At 37.9% G+C, this 25,491-nt stretch overlaps 5 protein-coding genes across 7 annotated transcripts; 2 read left to right on the top strand and 3 right to left on the bottom strand.

Annotated features, from left to right (window-relative positions):
- The first annotated feature begins 123 nt into the window (after positions 1 to 123).
- On the top strand, positions 124 to 5,739 carry LOC104816313 (two-component response regulator-like APRR7). Of its 3 annotated transcripts, none has more exons than XM_010545054.2 (9): positions 124 to 237; positions 905 to 1,235; positions 1,783 to 1,944; positions 2,034 to 2,167; positions 2,393 to 2,554; positions 2,712 to 2,886; positions 2,986 to 3,406; positions 3,655 to 4,246; positions 5,249 to 5,739. In XM_010545054.2, exons 2-9 carry the CDS (start codon positions 905 to 907, stop codon positions 5,375 to 5,377), a joined length of 2,106 nt encoding a protein of 701 aa, XP_010543356.1. In that variant the 5' UTR covers positions 124 to 237; the 3' UTR covers positions 5,378 to 5,739. The 3 variants fall into 3 exon arrangements, with proteins under 3 accessions (XP_010543356.1, XP_010543355.1, XP_010543357.1); XM_010545053.2 differs by having other exon boundaries at positions 891 to 1,235; XM_010545055.2 differs by having other exon boundaries at positions 886 to 1,235.
- Positions 5,740 to 5,936: 197 nt separating this feature from the next.
- On the top strand, positions 5,937 to 8,482 carry LOC104816312 (serine/threonine-protein kinase CDL1). The gene is made up of 5 exons (XM_010545052.2): positions 5,937 to 6,257; positions 6,688 to 6,878; positions 6,978 to 7,167; positions 7,472 to 7,863; positions 7,958 to 8,482. The coding sequence occupies exons 1-5, from the start codon at positions 6,149 to 6,151 to the stop codon at positions 8,234 to 8,236; spliced, it is 1,161 nt and encodes a 386-aa protein (XP_010543354.1). The 5' UTR covers positions 5,937 to 6,148; the 3' UTR covers positions 8,237 to 8,482.
- A 117-nt stretch (positions 8,483 to 8,599) lies between these two features.
- Positions 8,600 to 11,452, bottom strand: LOC104816310 (glutathione S-transferase L3). Its single transcript, XM_010545051.1, has 10 exons — positions 11,342 to 11,452; positions 10,884 to 10,955; positions 10,702 to 10,762; positions 10,097 to 10,183; positions 9,746 to 9,844; positions 9,546 to 9,648; positions 9,386 to 9,462; positions 9,165 to 9,272; positions 8,982 to 9,062; positions 8,600 to 8,840 (listed from the first exon to the last, which is right to left on the bottom strand). The coding sequence occupies exons 1-10, from the start codon at positions 11,353 to 11,355 to the stop codon at positions 8,838 to 8,840; spliced, it is 705 nt and encodes a 234-aa protein (XP_010543353.1). The 5' UTR covers positions 11,356 to 11,452; the 3' UTR covers positions 8,600 to 8,837.
- A 339-nt stretch (positions 11,453 to 11,791) lies between these two features.
- Positions 11,792 to 14,521, bottom strand: LOC104816309 (glutathione S-transferase L3-like). Its single transcript, XM_010545050.1, has 10 exons — positions 14,425 to 14,521; positions 13,795 to 13,866; positions 13,604 to 13,664; positions 13,180 to 13,266; positions 12,893 to 12,991; positions 12,690 to 12,792; positions 12,535 to 12,611; positions 12,333 to 12,440; positions 12,159 to 12,239; positions 11,792 to 12,001 (listed from the first exon to the last, which is right to left on the bottom strand). The coding sequence occupies exons 1-10, from the start codon at positions 14,436 to 14,438 to the stop codon at positions 11,999 to 12,001; spliced, it is 705 nt and encodes a 234-aa protein (XP_010543352.1). The 5' UTR covers positions 14,439 to 14,521; the 3' UTR covers positions 11,792 to 11,998.
- A 490-nt stretch (positions 14,522 to 15,011) lies between these two features.
- LOC104816307 (thylakoid membrane protein TERC, chloroplastic) lies at positions 15,012 to 18,859 on the bottom strand. Its single transcript, XM_010545048.1, has 15 exons — positions 18,770 to 18,859; positions 18,337 to 18,595; positions 18,137 to 18,217; positions 17,638 to 17,780; positions 17,467 to 17,543; positions 17,267 to 17,354; positions 17,047 to 17,127; positions 16,874 to 16,930; positions 16,666 to 16,747; positions 16,482 to 16,531; positions 16,256 to 16,312; positions 16,074 to 16,152; positions 15,908 to 15,966; positions 15,457 to 15,514; positions 15,012 to 15,342 (listed from the first exon to the last, which is right to left on the bottom strand). The coding sequence occupies exons 2-15, from the start codon at positions 18,584 to 18,586 to the stop codon at positions 15,248 to 15,250; spliced, it is 1,257 nt and encodes a 418-aa protein (XP_010543350.1). The 5' UTR covers positions 18,587 to 18,595; positions 18,770 to 18,859; the 3' UTR covers positions 15,012 to 15,247.
- Between the last annotated feature and the right edge of the window lie 6,632 nt (positions 18,860 to 25,491).

Here is a 25,491-nt window from a genome sequence, read left to right as displayed (position 1 = left end):
CCTCAGCGATCTCTGCAACATGCCACGTGGAAATATCTGCATCCGACGTGGCACTTCATGGCCTCTAGTTTCGTCCACGTCGGATTTTTTCTGTCCCAATATCTATCCTCCCGGACAAAGAAAATCGGTGATACCGTTCTCTTCTCCGATCTCCACTTTCCGAGAGACATGATCCCAAAGAAGCAACATTTCACTGTGTTTGTCTTTTTCTGAAGCAGAAAAAGCCTTGAGTTCTGTGTATGTTGCTTTCCTTTTCCACTTTGATTCTGTTCTGATTTCATGTTTCTCTTGCCCCATCCGTTAGCTGCGGTTTTCTGGTCGGTGGTGATTGATGTTGCTGTTGCACGTGATTCTTATCTCTTGGAATTATATTTTATAGGATCAATTTCATGATTAACCCGATATTTTGTTTGGTCTTTTTCGGATATCATTAGTTGAAATTGTCTCATTTCGTGTTTGTAGTGTTTGGTGATTCTGCTGATGATGTGATCGGATTGGTTGTCTGAAAATTAGTGGGGCTTATGATGCTTCTGGTCTTTGTTGTCAAAATTCTGGATTAATGTCTGACTATGGCTGCTGCAGTATTGTCATTGATCGAAATTAGGGTTTCTAAATGGGTTGGGATTTGAATTGGAAGTCCTAGAAATTGGGGAAGTGGTAATTCCATCAGTCGCCGTCTGAATTCCTTACTGTCTTATTGCATTGATTTTTCTTCAGGGCCATAGAATCCTTTGGAGAGGGAAAACCTTTCTATTCTGGGAGAAACCATGTTTATGGTGGCTTGAAATTTTAGAGAGTAGAAACAGTTTACTTTTGGAGTCAATATTTATTGTTAGAAGTGTTGTAATGTTTGAAAGTCCTTGTTGTTTGATCATTTGAACTTAGAGTAGCGGAATTGGTTCAGATGAACGTTGATGGGGACGGGAAGGATAGGCATGGGATGAATCACCAAATGCATGGTGGAAAAACAAGGGAAACCATGTATGATAGGTTTGAGATTCAGGCAGGGAGACAGCATGAAGATGATAAAGTCAACGATGATGCAAGGGATGGGAGTTTGGGGGCTGTGGGTGCCTCAGCTGCAATTCAGATCCCACACACTCAGCATCAGACAGCAGAAACTGTTTGTTGGGAAAGGTTTCTTCATGTGAGATCCATTAGGGTTCTGCTTGTGGAAAATGATGACTCAACTCGTCATGTGGTTACTGCACTGCTCCGGAACTGTAGTTATGAAGGTCAGTTCCAAAGTTTATAAAACCATATTCATGATCCAATGGCAGCAACACTCGAGATTTATTGATGAAGCGAAAGAATTTATTATGCCTTTGACTTAGATGCTTACTTTTTCAGTGTTGCCAAAATTGAGTCTAGTATGTAAAACCATAGTCTAGGCATCAGGGGAAAAAAAAGTTATGATGGGATTGAAATGTTTTATACTGGATATACGTCACAAAGGCTGGGGCGCTTAGTTTGGTTGGGTTTGATTATTATACAGTGAACAAATCTTCACTTCAAGTAACATAGGGTTTTGTCCTTGTAAAGTACCTTATTGCGATATTTCACAGAGACTAATATCTAGTTCATGGGACAATCATGTCTCTCTCTGCTGTCCCTTCTCGTCTGGGGCTAAATAAGCTTACACATGTACTCATTTCGGAACATCACTGTACTCATGTTGGTGGTGCATGTATTGATTCTAAAGTAACAATCACTGATTGGACAAAATCCATTTCCTTGGATGTGGTTTCAATGGCTGATTAAGGACCAACTATGTGCTGGCAGTTGTTGAGGCAGCAAATGGTATACAAGCTTTGAAGATATTAGCAGATATGAACAATCATATTGATATTGTGTTAACGGAGGTAGTCATGCCTTATTTATCTGGTATTGGTCTCTTATGCAAGATTTTGAGCCACAAAACCCGTCGAAACATCCCTGTCATAAGTAAGTTCTTTATCTCTTGCTGTTTTACTGTAAGAAGCCCTTGGGAAAAGATGCTTTTAACTACATTTTCCATGAGATCTGTGTTGCAGTGATGTCATCTCATGACTCGATGGGGGTGGTCTTTAAATGCTTATCGAAAGGTGCTGTTGACTTTCTGGTTAAGCCGATCAGAAAAAATGAGCTTAAGAACCTTTGGCAACATGTTTGGAGAAGATGTCATAGTGTAAGTGCCTTTCTTGCATGAATCCGATGAAAATTCACATGGGGTATAACTCTTTTCCAGATCGAAAGAGGGTTGACAATCCATGTTTTTCACTAAATCAATTCTTGTATGTTTCATGTCCAAGAAATGATAAAGCAGTAATCCGGAAATTTGAATTGGTCTTCCTGAATATTGACACCTCATAAGTATTTCCTCTCATGGTTTTTCTTGTTCATCTTTCCATAGTCCAGCGGCAGCGGGAGTGAAAGCGGAACACAAACTCAAAAGTCTGTGAAATCAAAGAGCGTTGAAAATTCTGGTAATGATTCAGGCAGCAATGATGAGAATGAAAACGGGATCAATGGCTTGAATGTTTGTGATGGAAGCAGTGATGGGAGTGGCATTCAGGTATGTTGTTGTGCCTTGATAATTTTTTTTAACTCCATGGATTCATTCCATAAAATTTGATGATGTAACTTCACGTATATAATCAAAGCTTCATAATTTTCCCGTGTCGTATTTTTCTAAGAATCTAGATTTGTTATGGGTTATCGCTTTTTGGCAGAGCTCTTGGACGAAACAGGCCGTGGAAGTAGACAGCCCAAGGCCGGAATCTCCTCGGGATCGAGCTGATAGCACTTGTGCTCAAGTGATACATTCCAATGCTGAGGGTCCCATTACTCAGTTGGTTGCAGCAGCACATGCAGACAAGGAGCCTCAAAAACAGGATGACAACTTAGGTAAGGAAAATGTCTCGTCTTGGTCTCCTTTTCTATTATATTCTCTTCTATACAAAAAACATGAAAATTTGATCTGGAACATGTACGCTCCTACGGAAGATGTCACAATGCGTATAGACATTGACCCACAACTTGAGCCAAAAGATGAAGCCCTGATCAGAATTGCCGGCAACAAAAGACAGGATAATCAACTTGAAAGGAGCTCTAGTAAATGGAAGATGAAAGTCAGAAAAGGACCGTTGGATCTCAACAGTGAAAGCCCTTTGAGTAAACCAATGCATGGAGATGGAAGCTCGGGTTTCATCGCGAAATCTAGACACCTCCAAGATAATCAGGACCCTGAGGCACCGAATACACATTGCAAAGCTTTAGACACTGAGGAAGGTGCTGGCAACAATTCTGAAGAACTCCTATATGCTGAACATGGTCCAAAGAGGCTTAGAGCAGTTAAAGATGATGAGATAATGGTAAATGATGACAGGAATGTGTTCAGACCTTCCGAAAGTTCAGCCTTCTCAAGGTACTTTGAACCTCTATCATTACTTTGAGGCAGGTCTTGAATCTAGGGTGATGCTCTAAAATGGTGTATCTCATATGTGCCTGATTAAGACATGGAGATATGGAATTGTCTATGCCTCAGATATTCGCAATACCTGCAAGATACTTAAGTATATGGTTGTCAAATTGCACGATGACAGATCTGTGCTCTTCTTTCCTTCCATGTCTCTGTTTCTTTGGCTTGATCAGCTGTTATGTTTCTATGTACAGGTATAATCCATCCTCGAATGCCAATAAACCGTCCAGTGGCAATGCCGGAAGCAACTCTCTTCATGACAATATTCAAGATGTTACCAAAAAGGCTTCAGTATGCGATTGTCATTCAAACTTGAACGATGGCCCCCCAAATCATTACTCCCATGTCGGGAGCAGTAACATCGATATGAGCTCCACGACAGAGAATGCCTTCACAAAGCCAGGAGGGGCTCCAAAGATAAATCCAGCGGTATCTTCATCGGTCAAGCATTCGTCATTAAAGCCACGTGATCATCATGCCCATCTTGTCCACATCAGTCACCGGAAGCTACCCCACTGTGGATCCTCAAATGTTTACAACGAGGCGGTTGAAGGAAATGCTGTGAATTACAGCGTGAATGGAAGTGTCTCAGGTAGTAATCATGGAAGCAACTGCCCGAACGGAAGCACCACTGCTGTGAATGTTGGAGGAGTGAATATGGAATGTGATAACAATGCCGGGGCAAGTGGAAGTGGAAACGGAACAGATGAAACTATGATTTCGCAAAGAGAAGCTGCTCTGACAAAGTTCCGTGAGAAGAGGAAGGAGAGGTGCTTCAGGAAAAAGGTAAGTGGCTTCAACTTAGCTTATGAACAAAAACAAAAAGACACCTCCTTTCTCAACTTTAGATTATGGCTTCTGTTGTTTGCTCTTATGTGTCTTTTTACAAAACCTGAAATCACTATCCGATAATAACAGCTGTATGAACATACAAAAAGCTCTGCATTGTGGTCTGTATTGGTGGGCTAGTATATTTTGATGGAGCTTTGCTCGAAAGATTTCTAAAAAAATGGTGATATGGCTACATTTATGTGGCGGTCGATAGGGGTGGGCACAAATACCCGAAAATCGGGTATCCGTCGGATACTCGTCTCACGGATACCCGATTTTAGGGTACTCGTAATTTTCAAATCCGAATCCAAATCCTTATTTTTCAATACCCGTGAATCCGGATCCAAATCCGGATAATAGAATTTTTAAAACCGGATATCCGCGGGTACCCGCGTATTATGATTATAAATAATTATATCTTATATTTATATAACATTTTTATAAAATACAATTATTTTAGATGAAATAATTTCATATTTTTTTAATATTAATTCAAAAAAATTAAATTTATTATTATTTGTCTCTTATTATCTCTTTTGTCTTATATATTTTATCATAATTCATCAATTTTTATAAATATATCTTCATGTTTTAAAAATTTTATATATGAATATTGTTGTTTTTCTTAAATAAATCCGGATCCGGATATCCGCGAGTACCCGACTATTATTCCGGATACCCGTACCCCGGATACTCGTAAATACCAAATCCCGGATACAAATCTCATAATTAAATATCCGAGCCTCCCGGATCCGAATCCAAATCTCTCGATTTTCCCGGGTATCCGACCCGTGCCCACCCCTAGCGGTCGATGTTAAGATTTACATATGCAGGACTGAAGATCGGGCTACTGAGTCGAAGCCCTACAATTTCCGAACCTTAACACACATTCCAGGTAACTCGAAGAAAGATTCTCCGTTCTAAAAGGAGTACAATTTTGTGTTACTCTTGTATCAGGTACGATACCACAGCCGGAAACAACTCGCTGAACAACGGCCCCGTGTCCGCGGACAGTTTGTTCGCAAATCAGCCGTGGCAGCGAACAACGACGAGGATACAAGCAAAGCTGAAGAAGAAGTTAACTGAAATCAGACAAAACCAGACAGTACATTCATCTTAGAACATGAACAGCTCGCCTTTGCCGGTATCCAGATTTCTCTTGTTTGATCTTTTATCCTTTTTTTGTAACATTACCTGTTCTGGAATTTGATCCTTGTGATACCCTTGGTGAAACCCTACACTATATTTTTATCTTTTTTTTGTCGATTCTTCGTTGTCTAATCTTTGTGGGTTTAGGACAAAGATTGTTCAATTGACTTTTGGGAATGTAAAACTCTGATCTGTTGTTTACTTCAGTTAGTTCCACAATGATCGGAGACATTTGTACGGAGGTTGGATCGAGTTTTTACCGTTTTGTAACAGAATAATTTACCGAATATTTACAAGTATGAGGGAGGGGGTCTTAATATATATATATATATATATATGTCATGAGAAAATGATGTTTTGATCAAATGTTGTTTGATGAGTTATTACAGAACAGATGGAATTCTGTTCCAAAATCTGTAATGTATCTCTATGATTGATAGAATCTCATCTAATCTAATTTTAATGCATTCTGAATCTTTTTTGGTCAACGGCGAAGAATTCTGACTTTCTTTCTTCCCACGAGTGCCAAATCGTGCGGGCAAAATCAGCGATGGAGCCTGGGTTGCCTCTTTTACATTTCAACGTCCTCCTTTTTCCTCCCTCCCTCTCTCTCCCTCCCCCTCGCTCTGTCGCTTTCTAGATCATCGAAGCGATCAAGGCAGAGAGAAAATCGACGAACATCGTCGAGAGAAAAAAGGCAGGAACTTCATGGGTTGGATCCCGTGTTCTGGGAAATCGAGTGGGAAGGGGAAGACAAGGAAGAACGGCGACGGGAATCGGAACAGGAAGCCTTCTGATCGTGGTGTTTCTGCTTCAGGTACGTTTCTTAGTTCGGATAGGAAACAGATGATTTTGCGGTTCTGTGTCTTGTCTGGTTTTGCATGGTTTTCTTATTATTTGTGGGTTCCTTGCCTCCTCTTTACTGGTTCCGTTGATTCCCCTTTCCTTCTGTAGTTAGGGTTTCCATTTTGGGGATTGTTTCAGGTGTTCTGATGTGTTTCTAATAGTTTAACGGTTGAATCTTTAGTTCTCTTAAGCTCTGGTTGATGGTATTTCAGATTATTTCTCTGATATTTGATGGTTTTGTAAGCACTGAGCTTGTTGCCGTAGCCAATTAGATTCGGTTCTATCCAGACTGTTCTGGCAAAACACATGCTGGGTTGTTTGGTCTGCTTGTTGCTGTTGTCTGGTTTCATTTCTGCTCATTGAAACATTGATCATTTTCTCCAATTTCATTTGTTTTACAGAGAAATCTAAGACAAAATCATCATTGGGTGATAAGAATGCATCCAAAAGCAAAGGAACTGATCACATTACAGCAAAGACATTTACGTTCTCCGAGTTGACTACAGCTACTAGAAACTTCAGAAAAGAATGCCTTTTAGGGGAAGGAGGGTTCGGCAGAGTTTACAAAGGATACTTGGAAAATACTAGCCAGGTAAGCTGCTTTCCTCATGGGCAAGTCTCCGTGAAGATTTAAGGAATGGGTGAGTGGCTTGATAGTGATAGCTTTCTTGCTTTCGTTATTCATCTGTAGGTAGTGGCTATCAAGCAACTTGACCATAACGGGTTACAAGGAAATAGGGAGTTTCTCGTTGAGGTTCTGATGTTGAGTCTCCTTCACCACCCAAATCTTGTTAATCTAATTGGATACTGTGCTGATGGAGATCAAAGGCTTCTGGTGTATGAGTACATGCCTCTAGGGTCATTGGAAGATCATTTATACGGTATACTTTTTAATTAATACCGCAAGTTAAGCCTTTTTGGTTCATAGCCTTTTCCCTGTATAATACTGTGAATATGGAAGAAATGTTATTGTGTGTAAGACCTGATAGTTTTATATTTACAATGCGTCTATAAAGAAGGTACTTAGCTATAGATTATCTTATCGGCTTCAAACCTCTCCACGAGTAGTGTTACTAGCTTGAGAGAAATTCACTTAATTCTATCTAACATAAACCCAATGATCCTCAATCACCTTTCTAGTTGATTCCATATGTTGAAAATGATTCCCAACTTGATTCTTTTCAGATATTTCACCTGGTAAGCAGCCGCTTGATTGGAACACTAGAATGAGAATAGCAGCAGGAGCTGCAAAGGGGTTGGAGTATTTGCACGACAAGACTGTCCCTCCGGTGATTTATCGGGATTTAAAATGCTCCAACATTTTGCTTGGAGATGGGTTCCATCCAAAGCTATCTGACTTCGGATTGGCCAAAATCGGCCCTGTGGGTGACAAGTCCCATGTCTCGACCAGAGTGATGGGTACCTATGGATACTGTGCTCCCGAGTATGCAATGACAGGTCAACTAACCCTCAAGTCAGATGTTTACAGCTTCGGAGTCGTCCTTTTGGAGACCATAACGGGCAGGAAAGCCATCGACAATTCAAGGCCTGCTGGAGAACAAAATCTGGTAGCATGGGTGAGAATCAGGGAATGAAACAACCTTCTTGAAAAGTGAACATATTCCCAAAACGATTCTTGGTTATATCGTGCTGGAACTGTCATTTTTTCAGGCAAGGCCTCTGTTTAAAGACCGGAGAAAATTCTCGCAGATAGCTGATCCGATGCTTCAAGGCCAATACCCTCCAAGAGGATTGTACCAAGCACTGGCAGTTGCTGCCATGTGCGTGCAAGAGCAGCCGAATCTCAGACCAGTCATTGCTGATGTTGTGACCGCCCTTTCGTACCTCTCATCCCAAAAGTACGATCCCGAGGCACAGCAAGTCCAGAGTTCCCTTTTCGCCCCCGGGACTCCTCCTAGGACAAAGCAGGACAGAGACAGGATGATCTAGAAAAAACTGCAGAAGACACCTACAAGGTTAATGCTGGTAAATTATTTGCTGATTCCCCATAGAGGGTCTTTTTCAAATAATTTTCAGAAGGGGATATTGTTTTTCCGAGCTTGTATAGATAGACGTATTCACAAAGAGATACACTTAGAAATATAGCACTTTCTGTATAGGCTTTGTAAACTGTACAATGATGTTACATGTTCCACTGCTTTGGTAAGGTGACCGACATTACCTTTGAGTATTTCACTATTTTGTTAAAAGAAAGATTTGCCGTTTGGTTTACTTCGGGTAAGATTTTGGTTAAAAACCGGTATTTTTGGTTACCTTCAATTGGCCAGAGGGTGGTATATAAAGACATTACCATTTACCGCAATACATGCCGAGCCCTTTTATTAATTGACAGTAAAATACAAACCAAACGTTTTACTTACTGGTATAGAAATTATTACAGTTTTACTGACATTTTTGAAGTCTCCGAAAGAACATGTAGCAAGATGCTGAAAACAGTAGTCTCGACGTTTTTAAAAGTCTTCATACGCTCCATTCATCAACAGCCTCTACTTACCAACAGTTGGCTCGGTCCGACGCATTTTATACCTTATTACTGCAATGAAAAACCGGAGCCCAGTTCAGAAACTTCAAGATTCTTGATGTTTTCACAGAGAAATGTGAAATAGAAGCATATGGTTTGGTATTGCAGGTTAATATTTTCAAAGAGGCAGTGATGAATTTTTCTCTTTTTTACCATGAATCTCTTCTTGTAATACTCCATAAGCACCTTGGGATCAATTTTCGTTTGGGCATAGGTATCCATTTTGTTCATTTCCTGCACCAAAGTTACCAATCACTTCAACATCTTCAGCGGAAGCCAACGAAAACTACGAACATGGCATGTGTAAGAGTGTGAAGATATATAATATATACATACTTCTATCCATGATGCGAGTTTTGGGCGTCCTTCCGTAATGTCGTACTTGAATACTTCACTGAGGAAGATTTGGAATCTTTCGATGAACGGGATGTAGGCAATGTCAACCTGAATATTGAAGGGTCCAAGCCATTTGGAACATCGGTTTTCATGGTTGATTGAAATGATCTACAAAGAAAAAAGAAAAGAAAAGGAAGGATCTTGAAAAAGGACAGGCTTACCAAGCTAAGTTGGCCAAGGAAGAACGGCCCGTCACTAAACCTATGCAGAGCATTTTCCAGATAATCTAATACCGGCGCTGAATCAGACATGTAAATTTCCTGTCAGAAAGTTTTTCCTCATATCAAAAAAGTTTCTGAGGTAGAAAACACCGATTCTCACCCGTTTCTTTAGCCGGGTCTCCTTTGAACGAACTGTATATCGTATTATTGAACATATCGGTGTATTTCAACAACTCTTCTCCAAACTCTCTTTTAGCAGGATCCTAGAAAGTTTACAAAAATAATATTAGTACAATACAATGGCAAGACATATGATTAGTAATAGAGAATAAAGAAAGAAAATCAGCAATGGCCTTTTACCTCAGGGTAAAGGGAAGGCCCTTCGAAATTGCTATCGAGATATTTGATCAAGTCAAGACTCTCCCCAATGACTTTTCCATTATGCTCAAGCGCTGGCACCTGCAAATATGTTGTTTGAAAGATGGTTAGAAACTAAGGAGTGTCCATTGAGCAATGTATTGTAGCATTTGTCATGGAAGAAGGATTAACCAATTGTATGGGTATCTATAACCAATTGGAAATCATATTATCTATCATTATACAGCTACCGATCCACCGCGGGAATAGTCATACTAGTGGACAGCTCTATGTTGAAATGAATGTACTAACTGATGAAAAATTTTCTTGTAATGCTCAAAAGATAAAACCTACCTTGTTTTCGGGATAGACTTTCTCCTTGTACCAAGCAGGCCTGTTCCCAAGGTCTATAGGAACCAACTTTATCTTATCTTGCATACCCTGCAACCCACCGGAGAATAGAGAGAGAGAGAGAGAGATCAATCTTGCTTTCATTCTTTCTCTATGGTAAATATTTTGCAATGTTAAAGAACCTCATGGTGTCCAAAGACTGACTCTATCTACAAAACCCCTCCTACCTAGCTTTCCATCAATGGAAACACCCATTCTGTAAGACAAGACGAGCTTATTGGAACATTTCAGCTCTTGGCTTGCCCGAGCAAACCCTGAAACTGCCTAGCTCAGCTCAAGCAGCCAGACCTATGAGGGATTTGCTCCAATCCACTGGACCTCACACCATTCACACACGCATGTGTAGGTATATATATATACACATGCATATACTGAAAAAAACCCACACATCTTAATGTAACTAAGCATAGAGCCACCACATTCAATAACACAAACTCTTTCACGGTTGCTACCAGGTGTGGCTTAGAGAACAGGTAAGGACTAATCTGAGGGCAAATTCTTTTCACTTAGTCATGATGAATCCCAAAGATGCAAAAGAAAAGCAATACCTTGAGATTTCTGGTGATCCAAACACGCTGGGCGTATGGGCATATGTAGCTTGTGTACAATCTAAACAGGAAAAATCAAGTCAGAAAAACCACACAGATATCAAAGGTAACAAGTTCAAGAACACGTGTTTGGAAGATCGAACAAAGCAGAAATATTAGGATGAACAGAACAGAGGAAGAACCTCGTCGTTCCGTCGAACAGAGCGGGAGGCTCGGACGAAGCATTGAGCGGCGCTGGGAGATCCTCTACGACACTGTCCGAGAAAATCAGAGTAAAGGACTGTTCAGTTACCAAAAAAAAAAGATTAAGCGAAAGTTCGGACAAGGCGATTAGCGACGTAGAAATTTGCAAACTTGTGAGGAAAAAAATTGAATTGACCGAAACCCAGAAGCCAAAACGTGAACAGGAAGTGTAAAAAAAAATTCAAGATAGTCCTTTAGAAACCGTGAATTCGAAGGAAGAAGCTTCTTGAGAGTACAAAAACCAGAGTTAAGCGAAACCCAGATGCCAAAAAGCTGGAAAAAGTTTCCGAATTTCGGGATAAAAGCGCGAAACGGGAAAGGCCCAGAAGCTAGATGGACATGAAAACAATGAAAGAAGAATTCTGCAATAACAAACATGGAGTCTGGATATCCTTACGGAGGGGAAGCCATTGATGATCAGCAAGCGTTGATGCTCTCTCTCTCTTTTCTCCGGAGGGTTCTTTTAAATAATAAATAAAGATGGATTCTTTAAAACAATTTCCTCTTAGCCTTTTGGCCAAAAAAATGATGGAGTCTTGCAAACTTTGTCGAGAAAATGCTATTCTTTCTTGCATGCCTGATAAAATAAGGTAATATTATTTAAAAATAATAATTTTTCTATATTCACACGTTTTTTTTTTACTTTTAATCTATATTAAATAAGATTAGGAAATGTGTTATTTCTTTTTTCTGTGAAAGTTTTTTAATTTCCAGAAAATCGAAGAGAAAAGTTAACGATGTATAAAAACTTCAACAATTTTTTTGGTGCCTCCTAAGTATAAATTTTTCATCTTTAGTGGCTGTCGACGGTCGTTATCGACATTTATATGGACATTAATTACACAAATAAGAAACGTACCCAACCATTTTATTAATTAGATGATAAATCAAACGTTATTATTGGTAAGTAAATTATTTCATTAAATGCCCGAAAACTCAACGCTTATTACAAGTTTACCCCCCAAGAAACTTGAAGCAGAACAGAACACTAACGTTGTTGACTTGATTCACCGTCTTCAATCTTCACCACAATCTTTTCATATTGTGCTGCGACTCACTGCAAATGAAAACCGGAGTTACTTCGGTTTGGTACAGATAATTAACCGGAAATTAATCCGGTATAGCAATTAACCGGACAAACCAAAAGATTTCAGAAGCATGCTTGTATGTAATTCTTAGCTTCTTCATGTTTAGAATAAGAACTAGGAATTTACCATGAACCTCTTCTTGAAAATCTCCACAATCACATTGCTGCTCATCTTCGTCTGGGTATATGCATCTTTCTTGTTCATCTCCTGCTCAAATTTTCCATCATTTCAATGTTCAAATCCCTCCAACCTCGAATCTTTCCCGAGTTTGAATCCGAGGAAAGCAAAAGGAACTCATACCTGAATCCACGTTTCCAGCGTTGGGCGTCCTGCCGTGATATCGTACTTGAATACCTCATCGAGGAAGACTTTGAATCTTTCGATGAACGGGATATAGGCGATGTCAACCTGAACATTGAAGGGTCCGAGCCATTTGAAGCACCCGTTTTCTCGGGAAAACAGAAGCAAAAGAAGGATCTTGAAAGAGAGGAAACGCTTTTACCAAGCTAAGCTGGCCAAGGAAGAACGGGCCCTCGTCGAACTTATGCAGAGAATTTTCCAGATAATCAAACACCGTCGCTGCAGCAGACACGGAAATCTCCGTCAGATATTTCAACGGCACGGCATTTTTTCGAGCAGAAAGTAACGAATCTTTACCAGTTTCTTTAGCCGGGTCTCCTTTGAAAGAACCATACACAGTTTTGTTGAGCGTATCGGTGTATTTCAGCAACTCTTCTCCAAATTCTCTCTTAGCGCGATCCTATACAGTTTCCATCAAGTATATTATTACATATAACAGCAGGACATGAATAGCAATAGTGATTGTAACTGTAAGGCATGGAAAATCTGAAAATCTTTACCTCGGGGTAAAGGGAAGGCCCTTCGAAATTGATATCGAGATATTTGATCAAGTCAAGACTCTCCCCCATGACTTTGCCGTCGTGCTCAAGAGCTGGCACCTGCAAAAATAACAATCAGAGAAACCCCTCCTCCTATGAACAGTTTTCGTGTTTGAAAGACAAGAAGAATACAATATCAACCCACTGGAACATTTTCATAACACTAGTGAGCAGCTCAATGTCGAAATGAATATACGAAATAACGACAACCCTTGTTTGTGTAATGCTCAAAAGATTAAAAAGATGACCTTGTTCTCAGGATAGACTTTCTCCTTGTACCAAACAGGCCTGTTCCCAAGATCAATGGCAACCAGTTTGATCTTGTCTTGAAGACCCTGCAACCCCCAGAGAGAAACAGAAATCAATCTCGGTTTTCTTTCAGAGACTTAAAGTATAAACATATAGATAGATGATGACTTCTTTTGTACTAGTTGAGATTCTGAGAATACCAGTCTTATCGCAAAGAAAGACTGTGTAGCTTTCTCTCTACAAATACATACATATATAACACATATATATGTGTACAGACAGACACATAGTATATGCATGTATCTAAAGCATAGCACCACCATTTCAGTACACAGACCTTACAAGGGTGTCTGAATTAGAGAACGGGTAATAGGAAGATCCAACATAAAATGGGGAATCCAGGAGACAGAAGAAAAGCAATACCTTGACGTTTCTGGTGATCCAAACACGCTGTGCAAACGGGCATGTGTAGCTTATGTACAATCTTTGATTGTTTGAACATGGAGACAAGCGAGTCAATATCAGATAAATCATCCAATAATCAACATAACGATTCAAAGAACAATTGTTTTGGAGGATTAAGTAAAGAACTATTAGGATGAACGAATCGAAACCTCGTTGTTCCGTCGAACAGAGCGGGAGGTTCGGCCGTAGCATCGAGTGGAGCTGGACGATCCTCTACGACGCTGTCTCGAGACAACCAGACGAAACAAGTTTAATTAACGTGAAGGCTGTGAGGAATTCCACGTTATATATCGATCAGCGATGCGAAAAAATTACAAACTTGAGAGTGATAAAAATGGATGGACGAAAACCCAGAAGCGAAACAGAAATCAAATGGTGAAAAGTTCAAGAACTGCGTCTAGACTTCTTGAATTCCAAGGAAGGAACTTCATGAGAAATAATGCAAAAATCATACTTAAGTGAAACCCAGAAGCCAGAAAGTGATAAAACTAGGTAAAAAAAGTTCCGAATTTCAGGATAAAGACACGAAATGAGGAAAACCCAGAAGCTAAATGGCCATGAACGAAGCGAAAAACCACCAGGAAAGGAAATTCTGGGAGCAAAGATGGAATCTGAAGATCCTTGCGCAGAGGCCAGAAAGTGGGAAAACAACATAAAAATTCATGATTTCGTGATACAGACACAAAATGGTGAAAACCCAGAAGCTAAAAGGCCATGAACAAAGCCAAAAAGCACGAAGCGATAAATTTTCTGGGAAAGAAGAACGTGAAAATCCTTACGCAGGAGAAGCCATGGATGAACACCGAGTAAATCGTACTACTCCCTCTGAAGAGAAGATGGAATTTCGCTATTACGTTCGTATAACGCATATATATATATATATATAGAAAAGAAGCAGCGGAGGAGCACATATGCAGATCGGTGAGATCAACGGTGGCACAATATACACGTCAGCATTCGTGATCTTGAATTTGTTTTAATTGGAAAAAGCCGAACATACTTTTTTTCCTTTTTGAATAATAGGTTTTCAAAGGTTGGACTCCGGACTTGTTCCCGTCTCAATACATGACCCAAGTCTTTCTTGGAAATTTTTTATTTCCAAAACGGAATTAAAAAAAATCAAACTACGTGGGTGTGTGTGTATATATATGCATATTTATTTTATAATTATTTATTTATTTTTTCGTAGGCGGAGTCAAATTTGAAAAGTTTGTGATTTTTATTTCATTTAAAAAAAAATACACCGTTTGACCGAAGCGATCATTACATATTGGATTTTAGCGAAATACAATATAATTATTTGACAATTTACCAATTATAATATAATATTTTCCCAAGGACCAAACTACCAACGGTAAAAAGCACAGAACAGAACAGAACTCAAAGGCTGTACATTTAACTAAGGGGAAACACGAGAGTTTGAGTTGAAGCATTAGCCCAAAATCTATAAATAGAATAGAAATTAAAAAAAAGAAAAAGAAAGAACAGTTGAGAGATTCATTGGCAAGTGAGATGTAAACAACATGTCAGTAAAAAGGACATAAGATCCGGTGATCTCGGAGAGTAAATGTTCATTAGTACCATTGCCGTCTGTGTTCTGTTTCAGCTGTCGGATTTGTTTGTTAAGCTCAACAATACTCCAGCGCTGAGAGAGAGAGCCACAACTCCAAGTGAAGCCTCTGTTGATATGTGAAAGCCTGCAATGAAGAAACCCCTTCAGATCTTTTTTTTTTTTTTTTGAGTAATAGTTGTTGGGAGTATGGATGGTAGGGGGATAATAAATTGGGTAAGTCAAGAAGAGAGATTTGCACCAAAGAAATCCAGTATCATCTTGCACCCGATGAAGCCGAGAACAATGGCTATTGATGGCTGGTCAAAACAAATGGCAAAGAAACGAAAAGAGAAAGCCGGTTAATACGCATCTCACTAGCCCAAGGGTCAGAGAACAACAGACACATCATAATCACAAAGATTCGGGTTTCTTTTGTTGAAATCTGAGTGCCAGAATGAGCATTACTGTGATTAATATGGATAGGGTCGGATATAAATGAAGTCGTGAATGCATACAAATCTCGAATGAGGTTAAACACCTATGAGGGAGACGTCAATGAAATTTGGTAATGGCTACCACAAGACTATTCATGATTTAACCCACATAGGATAAGGAGCAGTCTTATGCTTTTGATGCCTAGTTTTGTTCGGAGAATGGTAAACTTGCACAATGTAAGCTCAGTGAAACATAAAAATGAGTGAGCAATGTACCTGCAAGTATTCCAACTCTTCCATTCCTTCAGAAATCAGTGTATAAAGAGATCGTAGTCCTGTAGGAAATGCATAACAAGTATGAGGGAAAGAAAACGAAACCAAAATCTAAATATCTCTCTGAATTGGAACTCGGCCAAAGGGATTAAGCATAATTAACAAGTACCTAAGATGGCAAAGATATTAGAGCTGAAAACAATAAAAGGATCCCTTGTGACACCGAAAACCGCCGGTATAGAATCAACCTAAGGAAATGACAAGGCCAAAAATCGGTATTTTGGATCACAATTAACCACTAGAAGAACGGATATATATGATGCCTATTCACAAAGGCTTGATGAAACATACAGCAAATGCTATGTCACTGAGCTCGATAACAGCAACCGTGAGTAGCAATGGTGTAGCCTGCCCAAAATGTTTTGAACCTCTTAGCAGTTAGAACCCATTCAAACGGCTCGAGAGAGTAAGACTGCTACTCCATGATATGAATATTTCCATTGTATAGTTTAAAGGCAACATGATAATTAGCGAATGCTGTGTTCAAAACATCGATAAAATTATGTCATATACTTACTTTCCAAATGCCACCCTGCTTTGTGAAAAATCGATCTCCATCATAACTAGCTGCCACATTAAGAGACAAAATAAAGGAGGAAAACACATCAGCTCAAGCAGCACAGCAGTATTAGTACAATTGTTTACACTCATATAAGATGATGGGCAACTCCCGGGGACAGAAAGAACTAGAGGAACATTACATGTGACGGGAATAAATCTTCGGCATGTCTTCACGATGAAATTGTCTGATAGGTCTGTATCATCTTCCTCACTCCCAAACAGCTGCAATGAAACAGTGGGCACAGAAAAACTAAACTATGAAGCATTTACCCAACATACTGGAAGCTCAACGGAAGTAGATACACGATACATACAAATGCTCAGAGGAAGTAGACAAGTATTATGCACCTTGAACGATGAATACAAAAGAATTACAGCAAGTAGTAGGTTGACTGCCTCAAATCTCTAAAAGGACAGTAGAAAGAAGTTAGAGAGGGACGAGAAACTGCATGAGGAGATGAAATGAAATATATAACCTAGTAATCCACCAGCAAACATTCTTCTCCAAGCAAGAGAGTTACCTGAAGAGTAGCTGTTCCTAGTAATATCAGTGACAATCGGAAGATGACTGCACCAGAAATACCGTAGGAAAGTACCCGATTCTATAGATCCAGCATAACAAATTACTCGTTATAACCAAGTGAAAGATTCGCCTAAGGTAAAACCAGATGGAAAAATTCAGAAGAAGAACCACAGATGCCAGATACAGTCAAAAGCATCTCTGTAAAGATAGTCCTGCACCTGATACATGAGGGGCACTTTGAAGTACTTGAAAATAAGAACAAAAACAAACAGGTTGTCCACAGACAAGCTTTGCTCCAATAAATACCTGCAAGAATGGTGTAAGAATTTAGGACTGGAAATGTCTTCTACATCATACGGGATATATTGTTATCGGATTCTAAAACAAAAAGAAGCATTTCAGCTCTAGCCCTACACACCCTGCGAAGAACTCGGATGCCTTGCCAAGACCATCCTTCAAACCTACCCCAATTCCAAATACCACAGCAGCACTCACCTGTACATAATCACACTCAGTGTCATTTAACATAGTAAAAGAAAGAAAAACAAACGCAGGATGAAAGCCAGCAGCAACAAATAGAGATACTAACACATAAAGCAACGGTCTTAAAGGATGTTTTGTATGTCTCTTCTATTTGAGAATCTCCACCTCGGCTGTCTAATGATGGGGAAGAGTGAGATGTATTCGCACTATCAGCCTCTGTACGAGGCAGAAGACCGGTCCTCTCGTTCTCTGTACTAGCATGCCACAAGCAAATCATTGTTACCAAAGAAATCAAAATTTACAATGCATTATTTGCCAACCAGACAAAGCCTTTCTCTTTCTTTTCCAAGAACTAAAAGGATTCATTTTTCACTCCAGATTGTAAGGATTCCATTTCTTGCAGTAACATAAAAGAGCACCTGAACCAAAGACCCAAAAACAAAATCTTTCCGGCAATTAAAATGCTCGAGAGCTGAAAACAACTAATCCCCAGATCGAAACACAGATCTATGGCTGTAACCCTTTCATCGAAAATACCATTGAACCATGAAGAATACTCCACACTAAGCGAAATAGAACAAGAATTTCGGAGAAGAAGCATTCACCTGAAGAAGAAACATCATCTTCCTGCTCAGTCTCTCTGGAACACGCAATCGGAGGAACATGACCGAGACGACGATTCCCAGCTGCAAAACTCACAACCCAAAAGCACATCAACACGACCCAGATCGAAAACTTCCGCGCATTTACGTACACTATCACACCTACAAACGAACACACTGCGTATATAGAAAGAGGACGAGACCTGAAAAGCGTCTAGCATTGACAAGGAGAGAGAAACGAGACTGGGTCCAAACATGAGCCTGGAACGGCGGCGGAATCACCGGAATCCTCACCAAGACCCGATCCGGTTTCGCGGGAGCGAGAATTCCGTTGTGGATAACTGAAGCGAAGCTCATAGCGTCCGTTCTGCCCCAAAAACGCGTGTGGCAGGAGATGATCACTCTCCACGCTCGGTGGTGGGGATATCGCAAAATTGGCTTTAAATGATACATGCGACTGCCCTTTATATATAAAAAAAAAACTCCAAAACCCAGTTAAAAAAAAAAAAAAAAAAAAAATAGGTGGCAGGCAGAACCCTAAATTTGTGTTTTGTGAAGAAAATGCGAAAAGGAGAATAACAGTTACAAGTCAAAAAATTTAAACCGAAAAAAAAAATCGCTTTCTTTCTTGTTTACCTGAGATTTTTTGGCGATTCACCGTTCAATCGTTTCGTTTTTCTGTTTGTAAAATCGTCTATCGTCTTCGTTGCCTTCAATTCCTGTTTGTAAAGATCTCCGCCTAGGGTTTTTACTGGGGCGGGCTTTTCGACAAATGATTCGGGTTTAGGACGGAAATGGATCGGTTCGGTTTTTTCGGTTTTGTAAAAATATATATCAATCAGTTTTTATATTATATTCGGTTCGGTTCGGTTTCGGAATCGGTTCGGTTCGGTTCCGAATTTTATTAAAAAAATATAGATTTTCTTTAAAAATATTCGGTTTTTCGAGACTTTTTAAAGTTCGGTTCGGTTCCGGAAGAATTATGTTCTCTAAAAATAATATCGTTCGGAAATTGATGATGGTTTTAGATCCGAAAAAATACCATTTTTTCGGTTCGGTTTGATCCAGTTCTTCAGAACCGGACTGAAACGATCATCCCTAGTTTTTACTATAAATCACCGAGAAAATGAAAGGTCATATATATATCATTAAACAGTAAAGAGATACAAAAACGAGTCATAGTATCATATGGAAGTCGAGTTACAATCATACGATCATATTTATCAAATTAGTCAGATTAACTAATATGATCAGTTTAACTAATATAAATGATGATAATGCTGATTTAACTGATTCAAGTCTATATAATATGGTGTATTATTTATATATATACTAGTGGGAGAATCGCGCGATGCGCGGGTTATTATATCGATTATTATTATTAAGTATATTGATATAAATATTGTAAAAATAATACATCTTAATAAAATTATAAATAAATTTATTTGAATTTAATGAAAATGTTATATATATATATATATATTCTTTGACTTGCGCGGACATGGTTGGTTATTTTCTCTCGGCCAAAATATAACTTCTCTTACCCCTCTAAACCTAAGTTTATAATAGACTCGACGAAAGGTATTTCTCATCCAGTAGAGGAGAGGCAATGGCAATGATATTATTACTCGATTTGCTTTTTTTATACCAACGTATTTCTCATAACGTTATTTATAAATATATCTCCATACATTTTATTATGGGGAAATCCCAAAAAAAATTCAACTTTTCAGTTTTGATAAAAAAACACTGAACTTTATTTTTTATCAAATAAACATTAAACTTTTTAAACGAATCTAAAAAAACACCGAACTTTTTAAGTGATCCAAAAAATATATGAAATTTTCTCCGATTGTCAAAAAAATACAGAACTTTTTTAGTGATCCAAAGAAATACATTAACTTTTTTCGATTTTCAAAAAAACTAAGAAAAATAAATTGACGTGTTTGCATCTCATTGTGCCACGTCAGTCATTTTGTTTTTTTTTTTACAATCGTTGAAGATTAAGTGTTTATTTTGTCAAACTTAAAAAAATTAATGTTTATTTGATAAAATAGAAAATTCAGTATTCTTTTGGTCAAAATTTGAAAGTTTAGTGTTTTTTTGGGATTTTCTCTTTTATTATTTATTAAAAACACTGAGATAGATAAAATTTTCTATAAAAACCATGAATTTACAAAATTTTGATTATGTTCTTCGCCATCAACATCATCCACCGATTATGTTCCTCTGATTCCAGAGTCCATCGACTTCAACTATGTCGTCTCCTCCTCTGGCTCCACCGGACTCCAAACCTCTTCTCTTACCACCTCTCTCAAGCCCACCACATCAACATGGTACCTCACCTCCAACTGATCATCCGCCTATAGTCTCTCGCCATCACCGGACTCGACCAAGTCCCCTTCTCCTCCTCCTCTAGGGGCAGACCCTGCAATGGAGGCTTTAAAATCGAAGTCAAAATAAAAACCATTTGTTTCTAAGATTGAAAATTGGAAAACGAATTGTAACAAAAATTTCAAATAAAACTTATTTTTTATTAATATCATGTACAAATCACAACAACAATCATACACCGGAAACAACTTCGAGAGCCAAAAGGATGGAGAATTTTCAGTTCGACATAATATCCTAATTATTTTTTACAAAAGAAATATAATAGATTATGTAGAAATTTGCGGAATGATATTTTTATTGATAATCAAAATAACATATAAATAGATGAGAGTCTTACATTTGAATAAGTAAAGTACACATAATAATAAATATTCCTAAATATATATTTTCCGGATTTGATAAGATCTCCATTATACGATATATCTCGTAATATTCTTCAAGATCCGGTATATCTCAACATCCCCCTTCAAGTTGGAGCGTGGAAGATCATGAAACGCCCAACTTGCTGAAAAGATGATCAAACGCATGCCGCTTAAACCACATCACCTTGCGAACTTGTGTCAATCATAACTAAAAAAAAATCAAACAAATGACTGCACTACAACTTTGGCACCACGCACAAAAGTTTGATGATAACAAAAAAAAGGACGACAATCGCGGTGCAGAAAGAAGTCTCGGGAATAACTCTGATTCATCCGAGATTGAAAGACAACTACGCGAAAACGTTTAATGACAACAAAGTTTTTGGCAAGAATAAGATGATTGGCGGCTATACAAATAATCTTTAGAAACATGTGAGATTATGAGAGAAAATAAAAAAAAACAAAAATAAAATGACTCTCTTATTCTTAATATAAAAAAACTCGAAATGATATTACTACTGGATCAGTATATCATCATCTTCATCTTCACTCTCATTATCGATCATCATTTTTATAAAAAGAACAACAAATTAGAAAAAACCAGAAGCACTGATACCATGTAGAAATTTACGGAATGATATTTTTATTGATAATCAAAATAACATATAAATAGATGAGAGTCTTACATTTGAATAAGTAAAGTATACATAATAATAAATATTCCTAAATATATATTTTCCGGATTTGATAAGATCTCCATTATACGATATATCTCGTAATATTCTTCAAGATCCGGTATATCTCAACAGATTATGTCTGATCATTTTGATCATGCACAACATCCAGGTAGATACGTTGTCATAGTGTTCATTTCTTTTGTTAAACGGCTCTAATCTTGAAGATATTGAGATTATCAGTCGCATTCACTAATTTTGAATAACAATTAATCTGATATTTTTAAATTAAATAATTGAAAAACAGTGTATCCATTATATTTACGTTATTTTATAAGTATTATCTAAGTTTGTAATATCTTAATTTGTTTATTTTTTTTGTTTGTATAGAGTTTAAAAAATCGTCGGGACAAGATGACTCGGGACAAGTTGATTTGTGTGTCATCTAGAATGAAGCTCGTCAAGGTGGTTGTTTTTTATATTCATTCTAGTTTTAAATTGTGTTTATTGAATGATCTTTCATCATTGTCTCAATCGAAAATCTTAATTATTATTATTATATATAATTATTCATAAAAGATAAAAAAAATAGATTATAAAATACATACATACATTCATATATATATATATGGACTAAATATTACTAAAACGTTATATTTTTCATCAGCACGATATTAAATAATAATTTTCCATGAGATATTTCACTTGTTCGTTTGATACATTGTTTGGTGATTTTTTTTTCAATTCTTGTTCATGACTTGAGCTCTCTTCTTTAATTCACTTGAGAATAGTTTGTAAAAAAATCTAAGTTTTGGACCAAAGTCAGATAAATAATCTCAAAATCCACATCTGTTCTTTTTTCCAGATAAAGAATCTCTGCCTCCACTGATGTAACGACCCAAGGTCGCTACGGAATGATAGAGCTATCCCCACATACCAACACGTGACCTTTTAGCGTGTTTTGTCTTCACATGCACACATCCATGAAAGTACTTCTCAGGAGGTCACCCATCCTAAGACTACTCTAAGACCAGCACGATTAATTTTGGGGTTTTCTCGAGATGGGTAACCGAAAAGGTTGATGCATCTTGTTGCTGTGAGTAACTCAATTAATTCCTTTAAGTTATCTTAGATTATGTCGTCTCATACATACACAACCCTCGGATCCCTCTCATTCAGGTGCGTCCGATTCATCCCTATACTTAGGGGTGGGCATTCGGGTCGGGTTAATCGGGTTCGGGTAAAACCGACCCGGTTAATCGGGTTTCGGATCGGTTCGGGTTTTGACAAAATATCCGATCGGTTAATATAATCTTATAACCGATCGGATCGGTTCGGTTCGGGTAAATAACCGATCGGTTTCGGTTATCCAATTAAACCGAATTAAAAAAAAATAGGTTAATTAGGGTTTGGTTTAATCCACATCGAGTAATCTCCTCCGAGTCTTCTCCTCTCTGCCTCTGCTCTGCCATTGACGACTGAGTCCTCTCCTCCTGTTCGTCGCGCCGCTTCAGCCGTCCCCTCCGGCCGAAGCCAAGGTCTGCGTCGACTGAAGCAAACCTCTGCTTCGTTCCCGTTCGCCGCTTCAGCCCTCCCCTCCGGCCGAAGCCAAGGTCTGCGTCGACTGAAGCAAACCTCTGCTTCTTTCCCGTTCGCCGCTTCAGCCGTCCCCTCCGGTCTCTTCTCTCTCTAACTATCTGAAATCGCTCGTCTCTCTCTCTGCATCTGTCGTCGTCGGTTTCCTCTCTCTCTCTCAGTGTCTTATGTTCTGTTCTTTGCAGGTAGCGAAGCTCTCTCCCTGATTCTTCCGTAACAGAGGTCGAAACTCGAAAGCTAGAGAGGTACGATGTGTGTGTGTGTATATTCGTGTATGTGTGTGTGTGTATTCGTGTATGTATACCAGCGGCGAGAGATTATGGGCTCGGTTGATGGCGTATCGGTGTATGTGTGTGTGTATCCGTGTATATGTGTGTATTCTTGTATGTGTGTGTGTGCATTCGTGTATGTATGTGTGTGTATTCGTGTGTGTGTGTATTCCTGTATTGTGTGTATCCGTGTATGTGTGTGTGTATCCGTGTGTGTGTGTGTATTCTTGTATGTGTGTGTGTGCATTCGTGTATGTATGTGCGTGTATTCGTGTATGTGCGTGTATTCGTGAATTTTGATTGGTAACCCAGCTGAAGTCCCTCTCTTCTGATCTTAATAAACGATCGAGTCCATTTATGTATGTGTGTGTATTCGTGTGTGTGTGTGTGTGTATTCTATGTGTGTGTGTATTTGTGTATGTATACAAGCCGACGAATCATATAATTTTTTTTTGTTAATTTGTGTATAAGCGTATCATTTGTATGTTAATTTTAACAGATGGAAAATCAAAATTCAAAATTAGTTAAGGTCGTAGAATCGGTTGGTGATAAAAGAAAAAAACCGGCTTCAAATTCACAGTTACCTCCGAAAGGAAAGAGGATAGTTCCTGCAAGATCGAATGTATGGAATCATTTTACCAAGCTTACCAAGCTTCTCGATAGTCCTTACACAAAATTGGTTGATGTCTCCTCTTATTTCGGATGAAAAACGTAGCTTCGGTGATTTGATCGCAGAAAATGAGTTTATGTTTGCATTGACGGAAGGTATCCATTATATTTACGTTATTTTATAAGTATTATATAAGTTTGTAATATCTTTATTTATTTATTTTTTTGTATAGAATTTAAAAAATCGTCGGGACAAGATGACTCGGGACAAGTTGATTTGTGTGTCATCTAGAATGGAGCTCGTCAAGGTGGTTGTTTTTTATATTCATTCTAGTTTTAAATTGTGTTTATTGAATGATCTTTCTTATTTTGTCATTGGTTTTTCATTTTCAAAGGTTCGATATCTGGAGCTCTTGTGCGAGAAGATTGTTGAAGAAACGTTTTATGTTTGTTTTTTATTTTTATATGAGACTACTAATGTTAGACTGAATTTCGTTCACATGACATTATGATTTTTTTTTTCTATAAAACTTTTTTTTACGGAATATTTGTTTGGATAAACCGAACCGAACCCGAAAAAATCCGAACCGAACCCGAATCCGAACCGATTAAGATTATACACCCGATTGGATATGAAAATTCTAAACCCGAACAACCCGAACCCGAAATAACCGAATCCAATTAAACCGATCCGAACCGATCGCCCACCCCTATCTTTTAGAATTTTGTTACATAGATAGGAAAAAAAACACTAAAATCTTTTAGAATAAATTGATCAAGGGAGTATAGGTAGGGGTGGGCGATCGGTTCGGATCGGTTTAATTATTCATCCCTATACTCCCTTGATCAATTTATTCTAAAAGATTTTAGTGTTTTTTTTCCTATCTATGTAACAAAATTCTAAAAGATTTAAGTATTTGGCATAGAATATTTTGACGATGTTCAATTTATTTATCTATATAAATGTTTATAGATGATGATGTGTTGAGTGATAAAACATTTGTTTCATAAAAATATTAGTAAACTTAATATAATACTAATATTATTTTATATCATAATTATTGTCGATAAACTTTGAATTTGTATCAATAACGACTAAAGTATTTTTTCTGACATTCACCATATTCATTTGTGAAAGAATTTCAACCGCAAGATCATCTCATATGAAAAGTTTTTGTGATATAATTGTTATTTTTAAAATTGAAATTATACGTTAGTTAGAAACTAAGTAAAATATCGTAAATTTTAAAATTAAATCGATGACAACTTAAATAAAATATGGAAAAATTACTTTTAAAATAATTGAATCGATTTTTTTTTAAAATTTAAAATAAAATAAATAAACAGCAAAAAAAATATACATATATATTCATATCTATATACAAATAAAAATATAAATATATATACAAAATAAAAAACATACACATATATATACAAACATCTATACAAATATA

The sequence above is a fragment of the Tarenaya hassleriana genome, unplaced genomic scaffold (genome assembly GCF_000463585.1).
Source record: "Tarenaya hassleriana unplaced genomic scaffold, ASM46358v1 Cleome25, whole genome shotgun sequence".
Taxonomy (NCBI): domain Eukaryota; kingdom Viridiplantae; phylum Streptophyta; class Magnoliopsida; order Brassicales; family Cleomaceae; genus Tarenaya; species Tarenaya hassleriana.
Note: the sequence above shows the minus strand (reverse complement) of the source record. Positions and strands in the feature narration are given on the sequence as shown.